The following is a 14266-nucleotide window of genomic DNA, read 5'->3' on the forward strand; positions in this document are numbered from 1 at the left end:
ACTGCCTCTCCACAGTTTTATCCCTGCGCAACGTACCTTTGCCTCTTTTTGTCAAAAGTAACTATGTATTTTCTCTATATTTGTTGTACAGCATTGCTAAAAGGCCTATAGAGTTGAAAAATTATATGAAGAGTCATAAAGCGTAACAACAGGTTACAGGATGAAAACAGAATATTACACAGAACACAGTTAGGTATATAGAATATCTGCATCATCAATAAATATTCTAGCACTAGATGTGCTGTCTCATTAACTACTGTTCTCTATGGATGGGGCTTCCACTCACTCTACATCACTCCAAGCTGAAATCCTTTTTCAAAGTAGCAAAATAAATGAGAACTTAAATCCTTTCAAATCAGGTATTAAGTTTGTGCACGATCCCATGAATGTACTAGGTAGGATTTTAACATTGTTTTTCCTACAGATAATCGCTTTCAGGCTAGTTCTGTAAAATGTAAATTTGTTATTTTCATAAAAGGAAGGTGTTACTCAGACACACATAATGTATGTAAAGGCAGTTTACATTCAGATAACAAAAAATCAGCTGAACTGAAGCTATTTAACAACTGTGCAAGTTAGGGACAAGGCTATTGAAAGGACTGGAAAAGCCTGTCCTTGAAAAAAAAATCCAGGGATGACAAAAATATAGGTACTATAATTCCAGAAAGTATATTATACATTGCCAAATAATTATTTCCATTAGAGTGTGAAAGTTGTAAATGGCTGGCAAGCCTAACTAACCACTGATGTGACGGTAAAGGATTGGTTCTGTGTAAATAGTGCACAAAGACTTCAGATATGGTAAACAGGTTTATTCTTTTAAACAAGTTTTCTTGTATTTTCTCCATATTTGTATGGGACTATTAATGAAAGAAAACAAATCATTTTAAGAAACCATGAGCAGAGAGGAACTGAGCGGAACGCAAGCTTCATTTAATTTAATAGAAGTTCTCCTCTACTCTCATTCACAAAGTTATTTTCCTATTCTTCTTTTAACTCTCAATTGTTCTTTGCTAAGTCTTTATGCATTCCCCACAAGCAGCACGTGAAAAATTTAACTCCAACATTCTTGCCTTCTTTAAAAGTAGACATCCTAGGGACGCCCTTTAGGACTGCGTGGATGTAAACTTTGCCCTTGTTTATCTGTTCTCTGTTTTTATAACACACTTTATCACAGCTGAAGTTTGGCCTATGAACTTTCTGGGGCAAAGATGGTGATTCTTCCAGAAGGCATCTGACTTATTGCAGGTGCTATAAAGCAATGAAAAAAATGAACTCAGCAACTCCACCTCATTATCACTCTGGAATGCAACATGATGTTTGCTTTCTTTCACCCTCTGTACTATTGTCATTCAAACAGGTTTTAAAATCTGCCTAATGAAATGGCAGAGATACTTAGTTATCACAGGTCTGCATAAGAGATGGGGAGAAAAAGGCATGTGAGCAGAAGCCACCACTCATTAACACTGCTCTGCAGCCATGCTTCCCACAACGTAGCTGCCATTAGTTCATTTCTTTCTATTACTGTCTGTGGAGACGCCTGCTCTCACCTCCCTCACCAGCCCACTCTGCTGCTTGGTGGGACTTAATGAACTGGACTGGTGTAGAATAGCTGCCTTCCTTCAGGCAGCATTCTCAGTGAAGTTAAAAAAAAAAAAAAAATGAAATCCACAGGGTGTCACTTGGTCAAAATGATTCAAGCAACATAGGTTAGGCCAGATGTGAATTTTCTACTACAAGTACGCATTTGTTCTGCAGTTATACTGGTTACCATAAGTACCAGGAATCCATGCACACTATCACTCCCAGGCAAACACAGTTTATCTTTTCTAGAGCCCTGAAAAGATACTAAGCCTCCATAAATTGTGTAAACCGTTAAGCCAAACCACCTGAGGAGTGCCTGTTGAAAAACAGTATGTCTTCTTCAAGCAACATTTAAGAAGAGCTCTCTTTGAACATTAAGAAGTTGCAATTAGATTCAAGACGTATGTGTGGTTATTGCCTAGTCCGTTGCTTCTGCACCAGAGCGCTCTCGTCTTTGCGTGCCTGCTGTGCTTACAGTCCCATTGAAACAACACTTCTTGCATCTGCTTCTGCTGAAGCTTCTGGAGGTGGCTACCCCACCTCAGCATGCTCTCTGCAGCTGCCACATTTGAGCTATCAATTTCCTTTTACATTAAATCACAAACAGGGACATAAAAATAGAGTTACTAGAAAATCCCACTGACTGAACTAGTTTTACTGTTTCTCCACAGCTTGTAACCATGGGTCACTACAGCCACAGTACTCCTTCACTATTCCTTCAGTTCACACTGTTTTTCTATCAAATGTTTGCCCAGCTGCTGCAGGTCACACTTCATGAAGCTGGACTTCTGCCCATCACCCTCACCTCTGAGTCTTGCTGCTGGGGGGGTGGGGGAGGTGGCGTCTGGGGGGGTGAATGTCTATTACTAAGTTGTTCTTCCTTCCTACAGAACAAAATTACCTTAGTGCCACTAGTCTGCTTTGCAAGAAGCAGCCGTGACCTCCATAGGAAAACTCTACCCAGTGTTTTTCTTATAATAAGGCAATCTATAACTCAAAATAACCAGAAAAACAGACAGGTATGTATTTGTACAATGCAGATGTAATTAGAAATGGTCTCATAGAACTAGAAAAATAAAGGTCTGCAGCAAAGAGTAGAAATATCCAGGGTGTACCTCTTCCTTCAGAAAGCTGAAATTATACTCGTCCATGCCATGTTCTTTTGTCATTCTTTTTCTCTTCACCCTAGAGCAATGCCTCAGTACAAACTAATGCAGCACTACATGCTGCTCTATATAGTGTCGGCTGTGCTTTCTATATTATGCGTATCAACAGCTGTGCTATTAAAATATAAACAGTAGACCTTATATTTTTCTGGCATACTATGCTGAATGCTAGCATAAATGCTAGATCATTAAACAAGTGTAACTGATAATATTGTATCTTTTTTTCCCTCTTTATATAATCACTTTTTAAAGTTGGTGAAAGTAGTTTTCTTGTAGTTCTTTGAATAATTTTAGCAACTTTGTCAGGATGCTCTCCCACAAAACAGTTAAGACATCCACACATTAGATTTTTCCAGCTCAACTGCTATCAGAATGATTTTCTGGCCCAAGCTGAATGTGATCTCTCTTCATTTCCCACAACTGGATTCAGGTGACTCTACAGCTTTCAATTCCTTTTCCTCCATTTCAAAACATTTATGCTGAAGTTTCAGGAATAACCATGAATCTAAGTGTTTTGGTTCTCTCTGTCTCTCTGAGAAAAAGAATTTGAGACCTGTAAGTGTGGTAGTAGCCACTGCTCCAGGCAAAGCCACTAAAGACAGTCATTTCAGTATCTCTGCAGACGTACAAAGTGCTCAAGAGTCTGCTATTGAAAACATAGGTCCCAGTGTAGCAAAACCTCCAGTAGCGAGGTTCTAATGCCTGCAAGAGTAAGTACCCCACATGCAGACATTAGACACAGGGCATAAGCCAATGCCAAAAGTGATGCAACAATGCTGCTTGTACATGTTGCAAGCTCTAACAATAGGTAGCTGGTTTCCTTTACTCAGGCAAATTCCCTTTGCTCCTGGGCAAAGTGACTCACACTTATGATACGCAGTTTTAAAAAGGTTAGTGTTTGTAATAGGCTAAGCAGAAGAGCCACAAGATATGTAATAACGAGAAACAAAGTCTAATTGTACACATGTGTGGCAGCCTTCAGATTACAAGCACACATTTTGGTAATCTAGTAGCAGGTTTTCACAAGTGCACTATATATATTTGCTTTGTTTTCTGGTGTGATTTTCTTCTATGCACTTAATGTGCTTTGACAGACCTGTCTGTGCCCCGTTCTTGCCACCACCCTAGTATTAAGCATCAGGATGCTACTGAAATCTGTTTTGTCAGGAAGCAGATTTAGGGACTACTGTGTGACTGATCACATTGCAATGCGAAAGCTGCATGTGTGTCAGCAGCTTCTCACAACAAAGTGCAAAATATCAGGAGGAAATGAAAAAAAGTGGCTATTGCATATTCCAGATTTCAGTGACAAAACTGTGAAGGATATCCAAGAGAAGCTACAGTCTACATTTTGTTGCCAGGCTCCCTTGTTACTTTACTTAGGATCTTCAAGGATGAAATGGAGCAAATAACCACAGCCTCTCTTTTCTTTTTCCTCTCTTTATTGGTCTCTTTCTGAAAAACAAACAAACAAACAAACAAAACCCAAAACAAACCAACCCAAAACCAAACCAAACGAATGAAGCAAAAAAAATGCCACCCTCAAAGAGCTGGCCACAGTTTGCATAATTTAAGATTTCTTTGATCTCAAAGTTATTTGAATCCTCTCCCTTAAAAGCTACATTGAATATATATCTGTGAAGTTTCTCGTCCATTAACTAAGTTCTTAGATTAGTGACTGACATTTTTTAGGTGGTATTCACACTGTAAACTTAGCAACTTCTTGAAATTTACAGCAAGGTTGACTAAGGCATGTCCCATTAATCCATGACAAAGGGAGTTAATTAAGTCATCACGGTGTGCAGAAAATCTGAAATTATTACAGCTTTTAATTAGTAATGCTAAAAAGGAACACCGACCCCTGGGGATAGTCATGGTTGATTTACCGAAAGCCTTTGACACTGTGGACCACTCTCACATCATTTTGTCTCTTAAATAGAAGGGTGTGGACAATCATATTATCACCCTGATTACAAATTTGTATCACAACATCAGCACTCATATTGACATGAAGACTGAACAGTCAGATCCCATTGGGATTTGGATTGATGTAAAACAGGACAATGCAACATCCCAAATTTCATTTAACTTATTGGTGAACGCCCTACTGTGCAAATTGGAGGAGGAAGTAGGTTCCAACACCGCTGAAAAAATATAACAGCTATGGCTTTCACAGATGACCTGGTACTGTTGAGTGGATCATGGGAGGAATGAAGAAAAACATTGAAATTTTGGAGGTCTTTTGCAAACTAACTGGCCTCAAGATGCAAGGGGAGAAGTGCCACGGCTTTTACATCAAACCAATGATAAAGATTCATATACGATCAATGACTGCCCTCCACAGACAATTAACGGCACCCCCCCCCCCCCCCCCAATATGAATGAACCCAGTAGCTCTGAGAAGTACCTGGGTTTATGTATCAACCCATGGACTGGAATATCAAAACTGGAACTAATGTAAAAAGTGAAGGGATAGTTACAATGAATTGGGAAGGCTGCATTAAAGCCATTTCAGAAAGCTGACATCTTGAAAGGATGTACTATTCTGCGATTGATCTACTTGGCAGACCAGGCCAACATGAGAGCTACGTACCCAGAAACCCTCGTCCTGGAAATTCGAGTGGCCGTCAAGGAACGGTTACATCTTCCAGCAAGTACTTGTGATGCCATCCTGCATTCCAGCACTCGGGATGGAGATTTAGGTATTTCCCAGGCTTTCAGGTTTGATTCCCAGTGTACAGGTTCAAAGACTACACAGAATCGTGCAGTCTTCGGACGAGACAATAAGAGCAGTTGTTCAGCAGGAAGGTATTGAGAAAGACTTTGAAAGATTGTGGATTGCAGCAGAAGGAGATAAGGATAAAATTCCATCTATTTGGGACCTGAAAGCAGTTATGGTGATATCAGAGGAATTAGGCCGTGAGGAACCAGCCTCAGAATGGGAGATGCCTGCTCCAAAAGTCACCTTTCTGAGACCCTGTAGCTGGTGAAGACAGGAATTTGTAAATTAGACCAAGCTGGTATTCCAAGGCCATGGAACTTCCAGCTTTGAGAAGGATAAAACCAGTAGCAACTGGCTAGAATTTTATAGAGGCATTCCCCACAGAAAGCTCATAACGGCGTTACAGCTAAGAGCTAATGTCTACCCCACAAGAGAATTTTTAGCAAGGGGAAGACAAGAGACTCAAATTAAATTGTGCTGACATTGTCAGGCAGAGAATGAGACCTGTTCACATATTACTGGATATTGTCCAGCAGTACAGGATGCTAGAATTAAGAGACATAACCAACTATGTGAATTATTGGCAGATGAGGCCAAAAAGAAGGAATGGATAGTATTTCAGGAACCACTGCTGAAAGACGAACAAAATGTATTATATAAGCCGGACCTAGCATTCATTAAGGAAGATCAGGCCTTAGCAGTAGACACCACAGTTAGGTAGGAGAGTAAATTAATATCTTTGGCTGATGCAGCAGCAGAGGAAGTTAAGATCAACATCTAAAAGATCAAATTCAAGAACTGACAAATATCAACACTATTAAATTTATAGGATTTCCTTTAGGAGCATGTGGAAAATGGTAACAAGGCAATTATGAGTTATTAGCAGAATTAGGACTCCCCAGTTCCCGACAGGAAAAGGTTGTTTGTCATCTATCAAATCAGGCGCTACTTTCTTCAGTGGACATTGTACATATATTTGCTAGTCAAGCACGGACTATTTGAAGATCTTAATGAATTAATGAATTTTAATTGTATTACCTAATGAATTGTTAATAAACTGATTTTTTCTATCTATCTATGTAAGGTGGGAGCTGGACCCACCAGGAATGCCAAAGGTGACAAAAGCTTGTGTCAGGGTATTGATAGTATGTAGGGACGATACGGGCTCAGAATCATGATGCACCATCTATCCTGCCAAAAGACATTAATTACCGGGTTTTGCATACGTGGACAGGCCACCTCTACTTAAGCCGGAAAAGGAACATGTATAATTTTATATATGTTCAATAAATAGCAACTTCTTGAAATTTACAGATACAGAGAAAACCCAGGGGAAGTTTCAGAGATTATAATGCTTGTAGCAAATGACTGCAGCTGAACAGCCCAGTAGACCCACCTTAAATAAAACCATTTTAAAGAGAGGATATGCAAGGCAAGGTTGTAGTTTTCAAAAGAAAAAAAAAAAGTTGTGTTCCATCATCTCTAAGACTTTGACTAAGTAATATTAGACAATGAAAAGCCAGAAGAGCATTTATGTCAGATTGCAGTGGCAGAAAAAAAAAGTTTAAAAAAAAAAAATTAGAGCCGAATGAAGAAACATGATTCATAATAGAAACCATGCCACTGTCTTGATCTAGTTATGCATTTCAGAGTCTGAAAGGATGTTGTAGCAATGCTCGTGCAAGGCCTTGCACAAGGTTTTAGTAATGTAAGATATTTTCTTGGAGCTCCAAGGTGTTTACAACATGCAGCTGGCAAGTCAGATTTTCTTCTGTCAGGGAAGTGGGCCAAAACTTGACTATTGTAGGAAATTGAAGAAATGCAGATTTAATTAATTCAGATAAAGATGTTACCTACCTCTATTCTAGCTGAGCTGAACAAAATCATAAAGGAAATATTGGAAGAATCTAAAGTCCCAGAAATGCAACTGATAGGCCTACAGACTACTTATTTTCTGGAAAGCTTTATCCTGAATGAAGTTAGAGATGCTCTCCTGAAGAAACTTAATTTTTACCCAACTGAGGTGAACTTAAAAACAACGAAAACCATTCATTACTACAGATGTTTATAATATATGGATAGCTCTTACAACTAATCAACATAGATTCAGGACATGTTTGGAACATATTGCTACTGTGCAGCAAAGATACTAGAGGTCAGAAATAAAATTTTCCATTACAAACATGATTCCTTTTTCCCCCAGGATGAGCAGGCAAGTAATCCCTTTGGGAACTCTCCCAAGGCCAAACTATGCTCAGGCGCTACAGAAGGCCAAAATACACTGATGCATACGCACAGAAAAGGGCAAGCTCATTTTGAGGATTGCCTATTTTCATCAGAGAATGATTCAGATGCTTTTTCTTAGCATAGAGCTACAAACTAATTTATCACAGCTAACTAGCCCTCAGAGATGAGGTGCACTAGATGAGAACATCACCCTCAGCAGTGCACACCCTGACAGTATGAACAGCACGCAAAAGGCAGAATTACAGAATGAAGAGGGAACAGAAGAGGGAGAGGATTAAGAAGTCTTTAGTTCCCCTTCATCCTCCATCTGCTGCAGCTACTGAGTCCCACATCACTAGGTGCAACCGCAGCTGCATGTCCTTTCCACATTAGTCAGTCCAGTCCAGCTGCTACTCTAAGCAGTATCTACATCATCTGCTCCGGAGTCTTCAGAAGTAAGGGGGAGTGAACCACAAGGAAAAGAATGTGAAGGTTTTCTATATGCCCCAGCAGAAAATTGTTTTTCTTCAAACAGCCGTTAGAAATAATTTGTTTTCTGATAGAAATGGGTTTTAGTAAGTCATCATTCATCTCTATATCAATGGGACAGACTGTATTGGCTAAGGTAAGCAGTTTCATTTACACTAGATAAAAAACACCTTTTATCTCCAAAACAAAAATACTAATTTTTTACACTTGCATAAAATAGATGGATTAAAAAAAATTACATATTTGCAATTATTTTCTCTAATTTTCCCCCAGGTTTCTCTTATGAGACAATTCACAGTTCTTAATAAGGGATATTTACATTTCCAGGTCAATCAACTAAAACATTGCTTAATATATATTGATTAGTTAGACTTATTTCTCATTGGATCTGGCACAAGGAAAATGCCTCTAAAGCCAACACATTTATTTCATTTTCTCTTATGGGTCATTGGATTTTACATCACAAAGCAGATGCCAGGTATCACTTTTCCCATTTGTATGTAATTTTTTTTTATATATATATATATATATGACTAAAGCTGTACAGACATAAACTTTGCATGCTATTATGAAAGATGAATGCACATGAGATAATTAAGCAAAATGCAAAACTGTTAAAAAAAAAGGGCTATTTTGCTTTTTAGATCAGACTGAGAATTGCTCCCCCTCGCCCCCCACCCCATGCAAGGAAAATGTAACCTTTCAGCGGGGCAGTATCAGTGCATCCCTTATCCCTAGAGATTTTGTTTTATTTTGGGCATTACAGACATTCCAGCATGCATGCGAGTATCATGTACTTTTTGCCACAAAGCGACTGCAGATCCTGAATCTGCAAGCTCCTTTGCAATTGCTGGGAGAGGATAAAGAGGCACACTGGCATTTTGCTCTGTGAGAAGATAAAGAGCCCAAGGAAGATTTTTAAGTTAAGACCAAACCACACAGCTTCTGGCAAGAGTTACTGTTACCGAGTCCTCATGTGGAACCAGTGGGTCTCACAACAGGAGACGATGGCAGGATGACATTAACTCTTCCTTCACTAATCTCTCTGCTTTGCAAGAGTGACCTTTTACCTGGGGTGCGGTTGAGACTGAAACTGTCATCACATTTCAGGGTGATTCTCTTTTAGAATTATCACTAGAAATCCCTTGAATTACCCACATAAAACTTAACATTACAAAACTTTTCTAATGACTGTGTTTCTGAACTACATGATAGTTACTCATTCTGCTTTCAGCTATTGTATTGCTCCATTGAAACCCTCCATGCCCACATCTCATGACACAACTTCTTTGGCTACCTTTTCAGGGGAGCACATCACTGGTAAGAATATTCCAGGTCAAAGATACACACCAGTACCACAGGTCCCATACCACACAGTCCTTCATAAACTTACTCAGTCCATCTTAATAGCAATTATACAGCTGCCCTTGTGCTATACATTAGAGGTCAAAGCAGAGCAGAGTAAAAACCAGAACTGCCACAATCCAAGCCGAAGTACTGTCCTTTGCTTTTGTAAGCTGAACAGCACAAGCTTCTTCACCTTTATTATGTTGGGTCTTTCTTTAAAAAAAGTGGAAGTGAAGCCTCTGAGCAATGAGAATGGATTAGCAAGCACGGTCTGACCTCAGAACTACATAAGTATCTCGCCTAAGTGTTTCCACTGCCATCAAGGACACTGGCAGATGGGAACAGGAACTGCCCAAGTAGCTGAAAAAGCACCAGCTGAGGAAACAAGCTCTTCCCCAGCCCAGATTTCTGGAGGAAGTGGCACAGGAAGTCACAGGTCAGAACTGCAACTATTTTCCAGCCAAACAAACCAAGTGCAACAACGCATGACTGGAGAACTGTGAATGCAATACCTGTATAAAAGAGTGAAGAAAAGTGATGTGGGCAATAAAAGACAGGCAGGTCTTAACTGTAAACAAGACTTCAACAGAGCAAGATCTCCTTGTGAAAGTTACCTAAAAATATGGAATTAAACGGGAAATGGCATGAAATGCATGCCTTTGTCAAACACAGGTCCTGCCAGGCTCACCCTGTAACCAACTTTCTAGACATATGCAGTTGATTCACTGGACTTCTGTAAAAAAATATCAATCATGGAATATCTACATGGAATATCTGGAGAAGGTGCGAATTAACAGGAAGTTCACGGTTTGTAAGGAATTTGGCTTAAGAGGAGAGATACATTCTTAAAAGCAAAAGTATCAGGCAAAGACATGCTACCAGTAAGCACTGTATGGATAAATTGTGGGGTCAAAATTTATTAATTTTTTTATTGTGTTGTGGTTTAACCCCAGTCGGCAACCAAGCACCCCACAGCTGCTCGCTCACAGCTTCCCCGGTGGGATGGGGGAGAGAATTCGAAGAGCAGAAGTAGGAAAACTCGTGGGTTGAGATGAAAACAGTTTAATAATTGAAAAAAAAAAAAAAAAACAACAACAACAAAATTGTAAAGAAAAGGAAAACAATAAGAGAGAGAGAGGAACAAAACCCAGGAAACACAAGTGATACAACTGCTCACCACCCGCTGACCAACACCCAGCCCGTCCCCGAGCAGCGATCGCTGCCCCCCAGCCAACTCCCCCCAGTTTCTATACTGAGCATGATGCCATATGGTATGGAATAGCCCTTCCACCAGTTTGGGTCAGCTGTCCTGGCTGTGCCCCCTCCCAGCTTCTTGTGCACCTCCTCACTGGCAGAGTATGGGAAGCTGAAGAGTCCTTGACTAGTGTAAGCACTACCTAGCAACAACTAAAACATCAGTGTGTTATCAACATTATTGTCATGCTAAATACAAAACACAGCACTGTATCAGCTATTAGGAAGAACATTAACTCTATCCCGGCTGAAACAAGGACATATTAACATTATCACAAAAAGCAGGAGCATAATGATAATATTTGGTGATAACACTAAACTATAGGGCATTTGCAACACAGAATCTTGAACACAGAACAACTGAGGGTGTAAGTATAAGAAAAGGAATTAAATTGGCGTAAGATACAAGTACAGACAACTGGTGGTTCAGGGGAAAGGGCAGAATTTGGAGATGATAGTCACTGTGATCTCCCAATATGATATGGTTGTGAATCCTAGGTTTTGTCAAAGATGTATTTCCAGTAAATACACAGAAGAATTTGTGCCATGGTAAGTCTTTACAAGGTTTCCTCTGGAATATTGTGAATTTAGAGTTGAACAGGAACAACATGTAGACTGACTGGGAGGAATGGAAACTCACCTGTGGTGGGTCTGCCAGGATTTGTCTTGTCTAGTCTAGCAATATAAAACGACAAAAGTGTCCACCTCAGGCACTGAACTTTTCTTCCTTTCTCATACTAAATATCAAGAACAATTTAGACTTCAATATTTTAAAGTCATAAGCAGGGAGACTGAACATAACCTATACCTAAAAAGAAAAAAAGCATTTTCTCAAACATTATTTCCTTTCATTTCTGAGAAAATTATCTGGAATGTTAAGGCCACCCAGATACTGAAAATGTAGCTGCCAAGAAAAGGGGTGGGAAAAGAAATAGTAGCTTATTATTCGCCTTGACTTCACCAGCAGTGCTGTAGGCAACACTCAGAAACGAAAAACCCTAACCCAGTATATCTGTAGGAGCATGTGGATCTCTGTGCTACATTACAGAAATTAAGAAAAAAAATCACCAGTTCTTTGAAGTGATCTGTCAAGAAAATTATCAAATCCAGCAGCTAACAACATGGTTGTCTAAATATGTATAGAAAAATGTGCATTTATAGCTCCCCTTAGTTATCAGCTGTGCTAGGTGGACCTAAATAATGCTGGTCGCAGACAATCAGTGACAGAAAACCAAAACCGGTATCAGCTACTGTTACAACATCTAAATAGCTCTATGCTGCTACCATTGATGCATGCTCCTACATGAAATATATCCTCCCTTAAACAACATTTCTGTTTTAAAAAACAAAGCAAACAAAAAGTGTGCTCTTTGGCAAAGCACTGAGGAGGTGGTAGGGTAGGTTTGTAGTCCAGACACATTGCATAAACATTCAAAGCATTTGGGAACTTACCATACTAAATATCTGACAACAGTATTTATGCCTAGAGGTGTATCTGTTGCTAAGAGCAAAGAATTTCCATCAATCTAGCAAGAGTGTACACTTTAAAGCGGTACTGAACAAGCTTTCAAGTAGTCAGCTCTGCAGTGGGTAGAAATGTCTTATGCTTGCACAGGCAGAATAAAGTACTTTCAAAAAATCCATGGAACATGTTTTGTTTGTTCTTGTATTTAGTCAGTTCTGAAACACATTTCACTTACAGCAGGTTTGAATTACCAATATGAAGGAAAAAACATGCAATGAAAAGGCTGTAAGTCTTATTTACCTTTTTATATGTTTTCTCTTCATTTGGCTTTCCAGCAGTAACATCTCCATTTTCAGTAACAGACGACATCTAACAACAGAAGCTTAAGTTATAAACAAAAGTAGTTGCTTTAGAAAAGTAAGTGTTCAGAAAACATCATAGAATTTGTTATTCATTTTTTGCTAAATTCAAAGTTTTTAGAGGACAGCAAGTCACCAAGATCAATGACATATCTAGGATATTCCTAGAAGGATTTTCTAGGCAGACTAAAAAGACAGCACTACGCCAGGCATATGTTCAGCATATGACTGATTCTACAGGACCCTCTATTTCTTTTTTCCCACCAGTATGCAGATCTGCAGGAAGACATTGCAATGAAATCTTGCTCCTCAGCAGACTGCACGAGATGATCTTGAAAGGTACAATGATGGGCAAAACTATGAAGCTTGTGAACCAGATATTCAGTGGCATGTCTCAGAGGTCCAAGGCCTTTGGCTGCATTGACACGCTGTACCTCCTCAAAGGAGCAAGGAGATATTTGACATAACATCTAGCATGGCTATAAAGCAACACTAGATCAGGAATAAACCACTAAGTTAGAGGTCCCTTGGGTCAGACACTCTAAGTGCAGCTGCCAAAGTTAATAAAACAAAAAGCTACAAGGACGTGTTTTAAAATCATTCTCGATTTCGCCAACACTTTCACAATGGAAGTATACATACCCTTATGAATAACAGGACAAGTCATTTGGAGCTGAGAACGAAGATCAAGCCATTCATCAGTGTTGTTAATGTCTTCCAGAACCTATTAAAAGAAAAATCTGTTATCACTATGCCATCACAAATTTACATCTCACAGAATAGCTTTAGATTTCCTTTTTCTGTTATTCTTCAGCCCAAGCAAGAATCCAGCTACAGGTGATGCTTTTCAAAAATCATCTCAAATAACTTGGTTACTACTGGGTCATTTTATGTACTTGGAAACTAGCAGTATTACACAGGATAGAATCAGTGCAGTCTAATTTCCCTTTGCCCTAGATATTTCACCACTGCAGCACAAATAACCCTACAATAAAACATTTTTGTGGAGCAGTAGGCATACATGCTCTGGAGAGTTATGTAATTACACAGTCTCTTCCACAAGGACTTTAAAAATTAAATACTGAACCTTATAATCTCCACTCACTTGGGATAGCCCATATTTTAATTCCATCAAAGCAAAAAGATAAGCAATAGGAGTGATGGTTTGGAGAACTGCACACTGAATAGTTGTAGATAACAAATAAACTCATCTTGGAAGTTTTCCGTAACAGTAGTAACTATCAGCATAACTTCTGCAAGTAGTCTTGCTGAGGTGAGCTATTTCATAGTTAAAATGGTTTGACTAAACATATGAGAAGTATTACATAATCGGGTATTATTTGATACCTCTTTGGAATTAGCTCTCCCTCACACCTTCCACACCTGTTTTAAGATGCATCAGTAAAGCTATTCTTCAATTTAATTTGTCAACCACACCGGAAGAAAAAAAAAAAAACAAACAAACAAACCTCATTTGTCTTTAATCAGTACAAATAATATCTTGTACATAACTAAAAATCGATTTAAAAAAAATATTCTCATGCCTCATTCACTGAATTTAATTTTCCAGTAGTCTGAAAAGTATACATTACACCACTAAGAAACCTTTTCATAAAAGGCTTCAAAACAGTGTTTTCCTCCTCTTCAGAGAAAC

General features: G+C 39.0%; 1 protein-coding gene across 1 annotated transcript in view; it reads right to left on the bottom strand.

Moving 5' to 3' along the window:
* The window catches only part of PIP5K1B (phosphatidylinositol-4-phosphate 5-kinase type 1 beta), an 84391-nt gene extending 71064 nt beyond the window's left edge, over positions 1–13327 (bottom strand). Inside the window, 2 exon segments of the mRNA XM_075526723.1 lie at positions 12554–12622; positions 13255–13327. Coding sequence (XP_075382838.1) covers positions 12554–12622; positions 13255–13311 — 126 coding nt within the window. The 5' untranslated portion in view covers positions 13312–13327.
* Between the last annotated feature and the right edge of the window lie 939 nt (positions 13328–14266).

This window comes from Mycteria americana, chromosome Z (assembly GCF_035582795.1).
Source record: "Mycteria americana isolate JAX WOST 10 ecotype Jacksonville Zoo and Gardens chromosome Z, USCA_MyAme_1.0, whole genome shotgun sequence".
NCBI classification, from domain to species: domain Eukaryota; kingdom Metazoa; phylum Chordata; class Aves; order Ciconiiformes; family Ciconiidae; genus Mycteria; species Mycteria americana.